General features: G+C 38.1%; 1 protein-coding gene across 1 annotated transcript in view; it reads left to right on the top strand.

Moving 5' to 3' along the window:
* ARHGAP10 (Rho GTPase activating protein 10) overlaps positions 1-13848 on the top strand; it is a gene marked incomplete at its 5' end in the record, with an annotated part of 149225 nt that overhangs the window by 55112 nt on the left and 80265 nt on the right. The window contains 4 exons of the mRNA XM_010010676.1: positions 2370-2471; positions 5560-5670; positions 7664-7768; positions 12339-12468. Of these exons, the coding sequence (XP_010008978.1) occupies positions 2370-2471; positions 5560-5670; positions 7664-7768; positions 12339-12468 (448 nt within the window). The remainder of the gene's footprint in view (positions 1-2369; positions 2472-5559; positions 5671-7663; positions 7769-12338; positions 12469-13848) is intronic.

Below are 13848 nucleotides of genomic sequence, written 5' to 3'. Positions count from 1 at the left end.
AATGATTAACATGTTCTGAATATGATTCCAGTGTTCAGGAATGGAAAATACTCTGTGGATCATAAATTATTATAGCTTTGTGTAGTTTTATGGACTTCTGAGTATATCAGACGTCCCAACCAACACAGAGTAAGAACTTGGTCGGTAATATAGGGATTCTTCCAAAGGAAAAGAGAATTTGTTCTAAATGTAACCTATTGTCATAAAAGCAGCTATAATGAATGGATTGTTTCAACAGTACTTTTGGTGTTAAAGATGATTGCTGGTTTTGGAGTGAGAACTCCTAATACTTTTAATTACCTCATTATGTTCACTCATTTCCTCGTCAGGATTCTCTCCTTGATGTTTTAACATGACAAGTTACATTCGGTCTACATCTAGCATTTTATTTGGATGAATGTTTCTTCCCTCGTGTCCCTACATACTGTTTTTGTGAAGTTGAAGCTTCTATTTGTGATATAGCCATTTTTCTTTTTTTTTGGACAGAATTCTCAGTGACCTTAAAATAGAACAGTCTTGCATGATCATGTAACATTTAAATAAAAGTCCTCTAAATAGACGTTTAACTCTTGGAATATTTGTAACTGCATGCTTATTGAATATAATCAAAGTACTGACACTGCAAATATAATACTGCTTCACTCTGAAAACCAAGTTATGGCATGTAGCAGCGAAATATATCTGGAACAATATGTAGTATTTGCATTAGGAAAAATTTGCACTCTACCATTACAAAATAAAAATTGAATCTGCTGCCTCAGATTTTCTGTATTTTGCATCCCCCACTGCTGAAATGGTCAAGAAAAGAAAAAGAGTTTGCTCAGTAGTGCTGGAAGCTGAGACCCTTATTGAATTACCCTTTAGTAAAAGGTGCTGTGCTCTGATCCCAGACTACATGTGTGAAGTTTCTGGCTTTGCCTATGTAGAAGTCTACAGAGCTATTTTTTTTATTTATTTATTTATTTATTTTTTTTTACTTTACTTGGCAGCACTCAAACATTGACCAGATCAACAGAAATTTTGCTAATATAAACACAGATCACCAACCCCACATTCTTCCTAATTTCCCATATGCTAATATGTTAACTCTAATCACACTAAACCCATATTCGTATCTTAATGTTTCTGGGTTGGCAAGGAATAATGTCACTACCTTTTTAAATGAAGTTCTTAGGCTCAGAATGGAGAAAACCCCAGCATTTTTGGTAAAAGCCCTTGCTGAGAAGCAATCCTAAACAGCTTAGATCCTCTTCAACAGGATGCCATCTGTGGCATCCAGTTTTTCAGAGAACAAAAATGTGTATCACTTATAGTGTTAAAACTGAAGGTTAAGAGAAAAATAAGAGAAAGAGTATCTGTGGAGTCTAACCATCATGGTGGGTAGAATATGGTTAAATGAAACACCAATTTGACAGATGATGGGGAAAAAATTGATTGAATTGGTGTCTTTCTGAGGCGTAAATCTGTCACTTCTTGAATATGTAATTAAATACTTGATTTTATTCATTATAGGTTGTTTTCAACTGCAATTAGTTGTATTAAAAATAGCTTCAAAACTGGTTGGTTGATTTTATCAATACTGATTTCTGTCTTACCACACAGTCAGGAAACTAGAACTGAGGAAATGAAAGGGTTGCTTTACAATCTCTTCTCCTAAATTAGAACCAAGAACTTGGATTTCCTAGAAGCATTTATTGGCTGTCCCTCTTCCAGTACATTGCTTTTAATGGTCAGAGAAATGGTTTTGCACATGCAAGTGATATTCATATGTGTCTGTGAGAGTTTCTCTTTTGCTAGCATGATTTTATGTTTTATGGAGATTTTTCTGTACTTTAAAAAGTGTGTTGATTTTTCTTTTTTTCATGGGTGCAAGTAACAGTCTGGTAGAAGCAGGAATTCAGCAGAGAGGTCTTTGTATGGCTTTAAAAATCAAGAAATCCTGTGCAATATGGAGCTGTATTTGCTTTGGGTTTTGAACTGTGGAACTGTTGGAACTTTTTCCCTGGAAAATTCTTTTTTTTTCAGTGAAACTGATATTTCCCTTCAAGTCCTCTATTGAAAAACAAGATGATGTCGATGATCCCTGAAAATATAGGAAAAGAAAAAAAGCAGTAAATTAAGAAGAGGTGGTTTTCTGGGGCTTTTTAAACTTAGAAGACATAAGCATTTGTGTGATAAGCTTCACTGTAATGATGCAATGGGATTTTCATTTCAAGTTAGCCTTTACATGAATTTCAGAAATGAGTCGGAAACGTACCTTTAGTTTAGGAGCTGTGACAGTTTGTTTCTCTTTGTTTCTGATGAAGTATAATTTTAGAAGAAGGAAGAAAGAGGCTTTTCTTACATTGTTACTTTGTTTTTGTGTCTAGGAGGAAAAGAAGAAGTTTGATAAAGAGACAGAGAAGAACTACAGTTTATTAGAAAAGCATTTGAATTTATCAGCTAAGAAGAAAGAGCTACAATTACAAGAGGTATTGTTGTCTTTCTTTTTTTATAGAAGCTAAAGGCTTTTGAATAAGTAAGTATATTTTACGCAAGTGTGAGACCAGTATTTGTAGTGGTAAAAGGAAAATATCTGTCATCTGGAAAGGTTGGTATTTGCTAAATTTAGTGGTGTACCCTAACCATACCCTAACCATTTTCTGAATTGAGTGCGTTACTTGGTATGTCTGTGAAGCACTGTGAAGATCATGTTAATTTTTTTATACAGTTAGTAGTGAAGTGCAAGTATATTATGAAAAACTCTATTTCTTATTTACGATATTTACCATATTATGTGATTCACATTGCACTGTATGTATTAACTAAGTGTCCTGTGTTAATGCTTTATGCAAAGTTCAGTGAGACTTGAATTCTGGAAGGAACTGGTTTTGTGCTTTTTCTTAATGTTTTGAAGATCTGTTTTTCAAGTAATGCTAGAAAAAGTTTGTTGGCAATTTATAACTGAAAACCAGAGCTGTTTTGCCTGGCATTCCTTCTGTCCCTGTGGGTTTATTATCATCCTCCTTATTTGTAGTAGCTTTTATTTCAGGAGCAACAGCAAATAGTATGCGAGAAGGCAGCAGAAAAAATCTTGCAGAAACTTGTTCTAAGCAGGATTTTTTCCTAGAGAAATGTAATTATATCAGAATTATTAATGCTCAGTTTATTAATACCTTGTATCATTAAACACTTAATGTTTTCCTTGGAGATAACTCCTTTCTCCCCTCTAACCCACCATAAATAATCTATGCCATTTCTCATTAAAAATGGTTAATGTAACTGGCAAGTAAGCTGGTACCTTAAGAACTCTGTTCTTGAGTTTCATTAGAATGTTACTTCTCCATACTGTATTTGCAGCATAGGCCTTCATAAGCATAAAGTTTCTTTTGTTCAGCTGAGCTGTCTTGGTGAAGTTAATGAACATTGCTCAAGTGTCAGGACCTGTACTTAAATCAAATTGGTCAGCTGCCAAAGAACCTGATGCAGGAAAAATGGAAAAGTATTAATTATGATCTTTTACTTGATGATATCAAGAGCCATATTTCAAAGCCTGAAATGAGACCTAACCTCAATGGAAAAAGACAAAAAGCTTGCAAGAGGCATTTTGAAGCTGTATCAAGTATACTCTGAAGTTTGAAAGCATTTGTGAAGACTAGAATGAGCAAATAGGTTTGTTTTAAATGTCCTTCACAGTTTCATGAACAAAATTTCTGAAATTCTTCAGGTTCTTTCGTCTGTGCATCTAATTTTGGAGTATAATTATATAAGCAATTAAAAAAAAAAGGACTTGCAGCATGTTGTCAGAGTGCTAAATAGGAAAAGCTTTCTTGCACAAGTTTAGAAAATAGGTGTATATAATTGCATGGGAGCTTCCTAATTTACTATTGTACATAGCTAGTTCTGTCAGTTCCTGACTGTCAGTTTCCTGGAGTAAATAAAGGATGCAGGTTTAAATTTGACAAAAATTTGGTGAAAAACATGCCAAGTTTTGTGGCATGTGTCTTTCATTAACATATTCTTTGACTTAGTGGAGGAATATTCCTGAAATTTCACTTAGGCACAGCGTGTGTCTTATTTCTGTATTTCTTTGGCAGTACTCCGGGGAATTAAGAGGATTGGGGAATTAACAGAATGACTGTCTTGGGTATTGTATTCTTAAGGGGGGGGCAACCAAAACAAAAACAACTAAACAGAGAGAGCTAGAAACAGGCTTATGTGGGGCTTTTGTGTATATAGGTCTTGTTGTCGATTAGCCAGATATCCTAGTAGACCCCCTTCGTAGTCTTTTTCTCTGGTGTCGTGCTATCCTTCAGTACATGAATATATCACCGGAAGCTTTGCTAAGTACTCAAACAATTCCTGTGTTTCATGTTTTATAGGTTGTGTCAAAATGGCATGGCTCTTTGAAACACGTTTTCTTACTGTTGTACATATCAGTGCTTTATTTGTTTAATGGCATTTGTTGTCATGCCCCTTTAACTGCTGACAGACTTCTAGCACAGAGCAGCAAAGGCAAAACTGTTTTAAAGCTAATTTGTCTTATCCTCTTAAAGCGTAGCAGTTGCTGTTCTGCCTGAAGGGTATAGTCTCAGTATTTAAGAGAGTTTATGATATTAAGTCTGGTCCTTTCACCTAACCCTTTCTCCATTGCCTTTTGTAATTTAGTGTAGATTTGCTAAGTCTTGGGCAAAGACTTAGTGTTAATCACTTAAGAGTATCCCAGCATAGCCTTTCTTTAATGTATTTTAATAAAGTTTTCTTTACCCGTTTCTTGAAGCTTTATAATTAATGAGGCACATGGACCTTAAAATAATAAGTTCATGAAACAATACATCTATGCTATAAAGGTAAATATTTATGTACAGATGAATGGTAGCTGAAGTATAAGTGTTCACCATCAATAGGGTGTTGGCATTTCAGCAAAGCTGCACTAAAAATCAGCTGCAGCTAATAGGGTTGCATTTTTAAATATTTGATGCTCTGTGGAAACTTGTGAAGTATCTTACCCACAAATGAGCCTTTTCTTTTTTTTTTTTTTTTTTGTTTTTTTTTTTTTTTTATTGCATTGCTTCTCTTGCCAGAGTGAGCACAGGTGTGGGTACAGTAGCATTCTGCTATTTACAGCAGTTATTTGGGTTCTAAAGTAAAGCCTGCAGTACCACTAATGTGGTTTTCAACAGTAACTTCTTTAGTTTGACTGGAATGATGATTTCCTCTTTTCTAATGCAAGGTGCTGCAAGCTCCCTCTCTGTTTGGGCAGGCACCATTTCCGTGCTGTTAAAGCAGTGTAGAAGTAACTGCTCTAATATATTAGACTTGGATTTTGTAGAAAAGAAGCTTGAGGTGTTATTGCAATGTTTCTAAAAAATTAGCCTCATGATTCAGAACAACATATGTTACCTAGTAAAAAGGAATTGCTGCTGCCATTTAAAAGTACCTGAATGAATTGCGTAAAAGAACAAATACCAGCCTAGAGAAAATTATCTTTTTGTTTGCCACTTGTATGCTGTACATGTGTCATTTTGAAGCTGTCTGCAAAATGTCTTTGAAACTTCATTAGCTGTATTCTGTGTGCAGGCAGATAACCAAGTGGAGCAGAATAGAAAACACTTCTATGAGCTGTCCCTTGAGTATGTATGCAAGTTGCAAGAGATACAGGAGCGGAAGAAATTTGAGTGTGTGGAACCTGTAAGTATCAGTGAATTCAGCCTACCCTGTCATTCATAAGGTATGGAGAAGGAATGCGATTGGAATGCAAAAGCCAAGGAGCTCCGTTTTCTGGGAAAACACATGTAATTGTGTGACTTAGCAGAATGTAAAGCACTCTTGTTACATCTGTGCAAATTCCTAGTACAGATATGCTTAACCAGGCATCTCAAAGCTTACCTCAGTAGCTACAGTTCATTTGAATACACTGATGTTGATTTTCAGAAAATGTGTGAAATGTTGCACTGTACTGCAAAACCTTGGATTTATGGTATGAGATAGAACAGAGGATTCATGAAGATGATGTTGGGGTCAAACTTTTTGCATCTGTGGTTTTTTAACCACTGAAGTGTTACTCCTGAACTCATGTAAAGAATTTTGTTTTCAATATGAAGGTTGCACTTAAAGGCCTGTTAGCGAAGAACTGTAGGTATGCATTAATTAAGAGTGTGCTGCTGGCTAAAATGCTCATTATCAGGTAGTCTGATACGTTTGATTTCAGTAACAGTTGGATCTGTGTAGAAATCAAGAGGTTCCACTGGATTTTAGTGGAAATCACCCATGTACTGAGTAGGCTTACTTAAATCTCTGAGAAGAGCTTATTCTAAAGCTTTCTGAAGCCTGCATTAGCTCCGTAGTATAAATGCGACTTTAAGAAACAACAGGAGAACAGCGTTCTCCTGTTCTTAGTGAGATCAAGGGAGGATAGATTGTGGAAGTGATCTCTGTTCACTTACACTTAGAAGTCTGTTTTTGAACTAAATCTGTCCTCTTACTTCGATACAATTATTTTAATGTAATATGAAAACAGTCCCAGATGACCCTAATCAAAGTAGTTGGTCATCATGGAGTTAATGAGCTATGTATTCTAATATATGAATAATATATTAATATAACGTATCTTAACATAGTTTATTCCTGCATGAAAACAATGCTAAAATCCTGAAGTGGGAATGAATTGCTTTAAATATATTAGTATAAAGGACAAAGTTTTGGCTTCAGTTCCTGTGTTTCAAACCATTTGAAGTTTTCTCAGAGCCAGCCAAATTATGTGTTTGCAACATGTCTCTTTGCCTTTCCTGAGAGCTCCCTCTGGAGAGGGCTGAACTTCATGTTTCTCAATTTGTATTTGAAGTTTACACTAGGGTAATAAACTGAAATTAGTTAGTACCAAATTCTTATCCCCTTTCTCTTTCATAATACTTTAAATTGATGTGGATTTTTTAATTATTACTTTTTTTTTATATGACTTTCAGACTTTATTAAATACATCCTTTGGTTTGTTCTCTTTAATAAAGAGAGTTGTTCTTTCCTGTGTCACTCACTTCTTTCTAACAACCTGAACCAAACAGGAGATGTAGACAGTACTGCACCTCACCTTGTTTCACATGTGGTATAACTCCTTCATTCTTTTAAATTGAAACACTGAAGTCAAACTGCAATGTGTGTAATTTCCTGATTCTGACAGAGGGTCAGATCTGAATATAAAAAGCAGTGATGGGCGAAGTTACTGGAGGGAAAGCTTCTCTCTTCGAACAAACCGGATGACTCTCTTATGAAAGGCGTCTCAACGTGGTCTTTAGGTAGGTAGGGGATTGACCAAGGAAATAGTGACTAAAAGAATGATCGTTACCTCCTTATGCACAAACATTTATTCCAGACATCATTGGTCTCTGAGCAGCTGCAGGAGAACATTACATAGGAAAGTTTGGGAGATAGGCAAATATACATTGCCTGTAGTCAAATTTATCAAGATCAGTTATGAAATTCCAGAGACAGGACCACCCCAAAATCTCTATATACATAGTTGATCATTTGGATCAAAGTAGTTACTCATAAATTGTAGGCATTAATGGATATTTGCTAAAAAGAATCATTTTGTCATCTCTCATCTTGCCGAAAAAGGCTTTGTGAGGCAATCGTGTTCTGGTAAATGGAGGTTTTCATTCTAACAAGTCTTTTGTTTGTATTTCAGGTGCTATCATTTTTCCAGGGTTTGTTCACTTTCTATCATCAGGGATATGAACTTGCTAAAGACTTCAGTCATTACAAAATGGCCCTGCAGATAAATATACAAAATGTAAGTCGAGATTGATATCTATGCCATCCGAATTTTTTAAGCACAAGCGCACACGTCAGTTACAGTAATCTGTGAATTTTGGGTATGTAGTGCCATCTCCTGGCTAACCAACCACATCACGGAACAAATCATCGCTAATTCCAGTGAGTTCTTTGTCATTTCTAATACTCTAAAAACCAAACACCAAGTAAAAGTCTCCTTTTTCCAGTTTAGGTTTGTTTGTTTGTGGGTTTTTTGTTTGTTTGTTTTGTGGTTGTTTTTTGTTTTTTGTTTTTTTGTTTTTTTTTTTTTTAGGAACATGACACCAGGATTTATCATAGAAGAGATTAACAGTGAATAAAGTCTGTTAAAATACAACATACAACACTGGAGAATTCAGATGATGGGTGATGAAAGGTCAAGGTTCTCAGTATTTTAGGCATTTCTGTTTGTCTAGAAGCAGCCCTTTTGGGCAAGAACATCCCACATCCCTGTTGGTTTGAAGTGCAGGGCTGCATAAGGAGACTTGGTGTTTATATCCACAGTGTACGTGACAAAGCAGTGTATTCATCTAAGGGCAGGCTAACCAGGGCCCATGACTTGTTAGCAGACCCTCCCACCAAATTGCCCAGTGTGATATGCTCATGCTTGGGACAGCAGGAAGCAAGGTGACAGGCTGAGGCAGTGGGACTGACAATCACTAGTCAGATGGTCTGTTTTCTTTCTTGAGATTTGTTGAAAAATAAAACTTTCTCAGAGGAACTTGGATGTACCAGAGGCCTGTTGGTAGGGAACAAACTATGTACGTTAGTGTGAATGAGGAATTCATGGTGGTGTGTCTGTTCTGTTGACCTCTAAGGGCTTGTGGAATTAAGACACACAAACTGCTTCTTGGAGGTTGCAGTCTATTTTTAGAAATGGCTTAACTAGCAGGCAGTAACAGGGAGGTGGGAAGGTGGAAAGGCGGAAGAGAGGATTATGGTTCTTGTACTACATAGTGACATGATTCATGTGTCATGATACCATTCCTTTAATTTTCTTCCAGTATGTTTTAGTCTCAAGTTTCCTCTTGAGCTGTTGTTTGGTTTGGGTAAGGGAACTGAGTAGTGGTAACTTCATAAGCAGACTTTGACAGCAGAAGTTAGTGCTTCTGGAAGAAATTTCAGGACTTGGTTCTACCTTGTGCTTGGCTTAACATAGAAAAGCAGCATGGAGCTGCAGTGAGTAGGGGAGGTGATCAAAGAAGAGCAAGAAATGAAACATGAGAGGGAAGCTGTAATACAGTTTTGAAGAGCTGTATTTCGGATTAGAGATGAAAAAGAGCCAGTGAAATGGTCTGAAGACATGATGAGCAGTAACAAGGCAAGCTAATCTCAACAGCTGCATTTTCAATTGCCTGAATGGCATTATAGTGTGCCCCAGCAAATCCGAAAGAGATGGAGCATTACAGCTCAAGTTTTACAAATAGATAAAAAGTTTTCAAAAAGCTGTAGAGAGAAAGGAGGCAAGGTTTAACAACTGTCTGAGGTGACAGAAGAATAGAAAGAAGAATCTGAAAAGATCATGAGAGGACGTGACACATTCACCACTGTGGTGAATATGAACAACACATCCCAGAGGAAAAACTAAGGCTTGGCTGTAGTACAGCTGAGCTGCTGGCAGAACACTGGATTGACATGTTAGAAGTTGAAGGGTACAAGATTCAGTAGAGAGAGCCTAGCTGGATATGGAGAGTGTTTTGAGGGTTGCCAGTATAGCTGTAGTAATTGCCATCAATTTCATTCAGGTTGGCTTTGCTCTGAGAATTATGCTGTGGATTTTCTCTCCACACCCTGCCCCAGACCCTACCTTTCCCTCATACACCACACACATACACACACCTCCAAAGATGAAAGAAAGAAGAAAAAAAAAACAAAATAAAACCCAGCCTTGTAGCCCAACCTCTAGTAAACTGATTCTTCCAACAGTCTTATTCTCTTGTAAAAACCCTGCATATTCAACTAGGTTCGCCCTCACTCTCAGGACTTTTCTCTTGTTATCTCAGTTCTGTGCCCAACCCTGCACAAGGATCCTTGCAGACAACCATGCTCTTGTGCCCTGCTAGCAAACCTGGCCTTCTGTGGGAAGAGGAGGTACAGCCATGCTGGTACAGCAGCTGTGGTTGACCCCTGATTAAGCTCAGCTTTGTCACAGCACAAAGGCAGATAGAAATTTTTTTGAGGTTTCTGGAACCTGTGGTGCTCCATCCCACCATTCCCAGAGTGCATTTCACACACTCAGGTTTGTGATCACTGCACAGCTAAGACAAAGTTCCTGGCAGGATCATTTAAAGCATTTAACCTTGGAGTGATCAATGCTTATACAGGAAGGTTTAAATGTGAGTGCTCTGTCACTATCAGGTTTTTGCCTTTGTCCTGAGTGCAGAGCATATATATATGTATTTTTTTTTAATGCAGCTCTTCTAGGAAATCATGAAAAAGAGCTTAGAAAATTGCTTGGAGCCTTCGTAATGGGTTTATGTGCAGGGTCTAACTCCAGAATTTGCAAGCAGATGTGACCTGAAATTGAGATGATGGATATGGGGAGGGTTCTGAGCAGTGGTTTTGCCTGGAGGTAAGATGACAGTTGTTCTTAGTCATCACCTAAAGAATATCTTCAGCTTTTCTTTATAAAACATATGGGTATGAGTGGCTGCTCTGACCAGCTTGCATGGTCTGTGTTTGTGGCCATGAATAAACTCAAGCATAAATCTGGAATTTGAATTTGAATGGCTAGTCAGGAGCATAGTGTTAACTGTCTGTGTACAAGACAGTTTATATTCACAGTGTATTTGTCAGTGAATGCAACTGTATGCTTGTCCAGGGTTAAAAAATAAAACAGATGAGGCAGCATTTTCAGAAGCTTATGCATTTTCAGAAGAATAAAGGTGCTCTCAAAAATCAAGAAGACACGCAAACATGCATCTTGGAACTATGTGCTTTCCTCAAAACATATGTATAAACTGGGGAAAATACTAGCTTGGAATTTACATGTATGTTTTGAGTTCATGGAATTTGGGCAAGCAGGTATGGGGGAGAAAACTAAGTATTACTGGGATTGTTTTGGGTTTTGTATTTGCTCACTGGCCAATTGCCAGTGCTTTTCAGACCAAACAAGAGTTTCTTGTGTCAGGTGTGAGCTGCTCTGTGATTTTGTGTAGTCTTGTATTATTTGTGGATGGTGTGGTTACTTTGATTGTTTTTATTAATATTCTAATAAATACTTCTCCTGTGGCTGTTTGCAAACATTGGAATGAGTGACATTCAGGAATAATAATCAATTGGACTTTGCTTGCTTGTTTTTATGCTTTTGCTTGTGTGTGGTCAAAACATTTGGCATGTATATAATCTCAGTGTGTAGTCATTGTTGGTGAGCTTCCTATCACTTTTTTCTCTATAACCACAGAAAATCCTCTCCTTTCTGATAACTAGTAAGAATCTCATGAATTAAGCGACGTTTGTAATAATGTTTTATAAGGAAACTTGAATATTCAAATCCAAAGTAATTTTGCACTCAGTGTTTCACTTCTTTCTGAACAGGTCAGCACATTGGTTTAGAAATCTACTCTGGCAACAGGCTGACTTGGTGGGGAGGGAATAATTAATTTATTCCCAATCAAATCAGAGTAGGATAATGAGAAATAAAACCAAGTCTTAAAAACAGCTTCTTCTCACCATTCCCTTCTTCCTGGGCTTAACTTTAGTCCCACATTCTCTGCCTCCTCCCCTCCAGCAGCACAGTGGGATGGGGAATGGGCACTATGGTCAGTTCATCACACGTTTCTGCTGCTCCTTCCTGCCCAGGGGAGGACTCCTCATATTCTTCCCCTGCTCCAGCATGGGGTCCCACTAGAAGGAGGCAGTCCTCCATGAACTTCTCTAGTGTTGGGGATTCTTCACGTGGGTTGCTCGTGAACTGCTCCAGCGTGGGTCACTTCCATGGGGTGCAGTCCTTCAGGAACAGACTGCTCTAGCTTGGGTCACAAGTCCTGCCAGCAAAGCTGCTCCAGTGCGGGCTCCTCTCTCCACAGGGCTACAGGTCCTGCCAGGAGCCTCCTCCAGTGTGGGCTTCCCAAGGGGTCACAGCCTCCTTCCAGCATCCTGCTCAAGTGTGAGGTCCTCCATGGCCTGACAGGCACAGCCTGCCTCACCATGGGCTGCAGGGGAATCTCTGCTACAGCACCTGGAGCACTTCCTCCCTTCCTTCTTCACTGACGTTGGTGCTGCAGAGCTGTTTGTCATGTTCTCACTTCTCTCTCTAGTTGCAATTGCACAGTTTTATTCCCCCTGCCTTAACTCTGTTATCCCAGAGGTGCTACCACTGTTGCTGGTGGGCTTTTGGCCTTGGCTAGTGGCTGGGTCAGTCTTGGAATCGGCTGGCATTGCCTTTTTCGGAGATAGGGGAAGCTTTTAACAGAAACTACCTCCATAGCCTCCCTGCTACCAAAACCTTTCTACACAAACCCAATAAGTTATTATAAGTCTTATCTGTCAGGAAGAGTAAGTCTTTCTTCCACTCTCTCTGCTAATGGGTTTTTGCTGTCTTGTTTTAGACACGAAATCGTTTTGAAGGAACAAGGTCAGAGGTAGAGGAGCTCATGAACAAGATCAGAAGAAATCCTCAGGAACATAAAAGAGCAAATCACTTCACGATGGAAGGCTATCTCTATGTACAGGAAAAAAGTAAGGTGTATTTTTGTATTCCTGTAGTGCCCATATTGTGCATATTGCAAGTCTATAGGTAACATGAGTATATAATGAATTTAATTGATTAAACAGGGTCTGCTAAGTAGATGCTTGAAGTCTCTAATGGCAGTGTTACTGTGGCTCATAAAAAGAGCATGATGCTGTGATGCTGTGTGTCAGTTCTTAGCAAAGGTGACTGAGTTGAGGGAAGTTTTATTCGACCAAAGGATGTATTTCATTTTATTTTTAAGCCCTTACTAATGACCTCCGCTAGGACTATCAAACATCTGTTGTCAGTCAACAACATGAGTTGTCAAATTAGCCTCTGAAAATGGGGCTACTTTAGTATGATGAAATTGACTGTCATTTCCTTGGTATAGTGGTATGCTTTCATTACCTAAGTGTGATCATGGGGTCAAATAAAGCAGGCTATATGCTAGGAAGCTAGAGCTGAAAATCTTGCTGCAAAGGTGCATGTCACGCAAATCATATCTTGTCAATGCTTTGTATAAATCTTCGTCTTCTAGTAAAAAAGTCAAACAAGAGGCAGAGCTCTTGGCCCTCAAGGAATGGCCACAAAGTAATTTATTTTTATGGTGGGTTTTGTGTTTTGGCTATTTTGGTTTTTTTTAAATGAAACATTTTGCATAAATTTGTATATTTTAGGTGTGTGCCCTTACAGAAAATTTGTTTGCTTATTCTGAGACATTTTATTTTTATGATATTTAATTGACTATTGTTTAAGTAAAGACTTCTGTAAAATATTTACTAATTGAAGTCTCTACCACGTTCTTGATGGTAATATTGGTATTACATCATTCAGAAATAAGTTTTAAGAGAACTAGCAGTAAAAAATGAGAAAAAAAATCATTATTCTGTGAGATCAGTTCACTGGTCCTGGCCATCATGAGCTTTGGGATCAGCCAAAAGGATATGGGAGAGGTGGGTATACCTGAAGCTGAGTTGAGGAGGAGCAGGGCAGTGGGGCTGTCCAACTGTCCATGTTAGGAGCAGTGAAATCCTCTGTTGGCTTGAGGCACTTGTAGATAGGTTTCCCTGATACTCTTCAGGGTCCTTCAGAAGCAAAGATTCCTTTGCAGACTTTTCTTCTTAGAAAAAGTAAATTAATGTGAGGAGATACAGAAGGTCAGAATCCAAGTTTTTACAGTTAACATTATGGTGCAGGTCTGTATCGAGGGGGCTGGGCTCTTAAGTAAGTGGGTGTAGGGTCTGCACTGATGAATAGGTTGGACTGAGTTTTGGTGTCAGAAAGTGTGATCAGACTTTCATCAGTAGATTACATAGAATTTGCAACACAGGTGTGTTAGTCTACAGCTCAAGTGTAAAGCTAGGTTTCCGTGATCTGCCTAAATAAAG

This window comes from Nestor notabilis, unplaced genomic scaffold (assembly GCF_000696875.1).
Source record: "Nestor notabilis isolate BGI_N333 unplaced genomic scaffold, ASM69687v1 scaffold3143, whole genome shotgun sequence".
NCBI lineage: Eukaryota > Metazoa > Chordata > Aves > Psittaciformes > Psittacidae > Nestor > Nestor notabilis.
The sequence above is the reverse complement of the archived record's forward strand: the minus strand, read 5'-3'. Positions and strand labels throughout refer to the sequence as shown.